Source organism: Poecilia reticulata, linkage group LG1 (genome assembly GCF_000633615.1).
Source record: "Poecilia reticulata strain Guanapo linkage group LG1, Guppy_female_1.0+MT, whole genome shotgun sequence".
Classification (NCBI taxonomy): Eukaryota; Metazoa; Chordata; class Actinopteri; order Cyprinodontiformes; family Poeciliidae; genus Poecilia; species Poecilia reticulata.
The window spans coordinates 18792145-18794121 of NC_024331.1; the positions used below are offsets into that span (position 1 = coordinate 18792145).

The 1977-nt window shown below is 37.6% G+C and overlaps 2 protein-coding genes and 1 long non-coding RNA gene across 5 annotated transcripts in view; 1 reads left to right on the forward strand and 2 right to left on the reverse strand.

The window, feature by feature from the left end:
• zbtb5 (zinc finger and BTB domain containing 5) overlaps positions 1-1977 on the forward strand; it is a 16542-nt gene that overhangs the window by 2636 nt on the left and 11929 nt on the right. The window lies entirely within an intron of this gene.
• Positions 48-1202, reverse strand: LOC103466564 (SUN domain-containing protein 3-like). Its single transcript, XM_008412243.1, has 3 exons — positions 1091-1202; positions 782-955; positions 48-685 (listed from the first exon to the last, which is right to left on the reverse strand). The coding sequence occupies exons 1-3, from the start codon at positions 1184-1186 to the stop codon at positions 569-571; spliced, it is 387 nt and encodes a 128-aa protein (XP_008410465.1). The 5' UTR covers positions 1187-1202; the 3' UTR covers positions 48-568.
• Positions 1295-1851, reverse strand: LOC103466559 (uncharacterized). The gene is made up of 3 exons (XR_533957.2): positions 1682-1851; positions 1496-1563; positions 1295-1413 (listed from the first exon to the last, which is right to left on the reverse strand). It is a non-coding gene; the product is annotated as an uncharacterized LOC103466559 (long non-coding RNA).

Below are 1977 nucleotides of genomic sequence, written 5' to 3' on the forward strand. Positions count from 1 at the left end.
GCAAGATTTCTAATATTTCTTGAATATTCTCCATCTTGTCCTTTAACAATCATAAATTTCAATGAATTTGATATTTTATGTGATAGACCAACATAGCATAACACATAATTGTGAAGCGGATGCTGATAATGTGAGGGTGGTCTTCATTAGCAGATGGACAGAGCTATAAATATAGACCAGTCCTTGAAGGCAACCTGCAGAAGACTTAAAARCAGAGTGGACAGTAGGACAACAACCATAAACATACAGCCAGCAATACAATAGGAAGGGTTTAGATGAAGCACCTCATATGATAGGTATAGTCAAAGTCCAGACATAAATCCAAAACAGAATCTGGCAAGACTGAAAAAATTACATTTTTAGATGCTCTGCATTAAGTTTGACCGAGATTAGCCTTTTTTGTTTTTATGTATAATTCTTTATCTGATTCACAAATATGAGCTACTTTCTGTTAGCATKTTTCTGTTATCAAGTCCCGATAGAATATAGTAATGTTTGTGTTTTTAACATTAAAGCACTGAAAAGTTYAATAGCTATAAATATGTTGCAAAAKGATTAAGCAAAGTAGCTAAACAAGTAATTGGGATAAATGTACCGGTAGCTCAAAGGTCTGAAGCGGATCTCCATTGTCATCATACAGATAGGTTCCCAGGTGAGTCCACTCCTTTTTGGGCTCCCTCATTCCCTGCAAAACAAAATTAGACATTATAAATGTCTTTATAAATATGTCTGAAAGTTAGACTGAGTGTTGTTGTTTAATATTCAGATACTTGTGGCTTACATAGACAGAAAACTCCTTGGGAGCACTCCAGGAGTTGCCAGTCGGGGACAACATTTTAGGCAGGTGACCCACGGTGACGTGACTGACAACAATTCTGTGGGACAGGGCGATGACTAAATGTCCCTGGGAACCTTTAAATGCCCARCACTCTCCTGAATGTAGGCGAGTCCTCCCCTGGAGAGAAAAAGAGTTCAAAGTTTCAGTGAGATGTTAAAATAATAAACAAAAAGCCTTCTAATTATTACATCATATAGAAATACCATTCTGCTTCATATTCATGTTACATTATGATCATAGTTCATTTCATACCTGGAGGACAATGTCTGGTGTGACTGACGGCATATMAAATGCAATTCCAAACCAATTTAGGGTCTGTCTTTGGCTGGAATGTACAGCTGATGGCATCCAGGATACGACYTTTGCTCCTGTTTACAAACACACACAGAAAGTGAATTAAAACTGTCTAAGCTTAAAACATCCAGTCAGATTTATGATAGTAATGATTTACCTTGTGRCTTCAAAGCGAAGTTTGCCATCATATCTGCCAATGGAAAAAGGTAGTCCATCTTSTTCTGTAGGTCCTTCGCTTCATGTATTTGTCTTTCCTCATCTTCACGTTCTGGGACTGAAACCTAAACACAATTGAAGTTAGATGTTTTGTCATATCACTGCAGAGGACATTCATATAAGGGTTTTGATTAACAGAAAGCTTACTGCAATTATGGTGGTGGGCGAAGAAACCGGAGGTTCCATCGTCAAAGGAGCAATAATGGTGGTAAACCCTGACAAATGAGGAGAAATGAGAAGTGACAGGATTAGTGACACTGCTTTCAGACTAAAAGCTTTCTACCAAACTTAGAAATATTGGTGCTTGGCTGTTTGTAGAAGAAAATCACTTACCGTAAAACAAGGCGAGGAATATGACGCTTATAAAACAACGTATCAGCATGTACATCAACAGGTCCCTGTTAATGCTGCTGCTGGTATTGTTTGCTGATGAGGTCTCTTTTTTTCCTGTCTTGTAATACCGACGGTATGTCCACTTCCTGTTCAGCCAAGGTAGAACAAATACAAATATGAAAACATAGATCCTAACATTACTGAGTTAAATTTGCAGGGTTTTTTGCAAAAGTATTTACTTCCCTTGAACTTTTTCACATCTTGTTTTTAATTACCCATTACTTACCCAGGAAGTC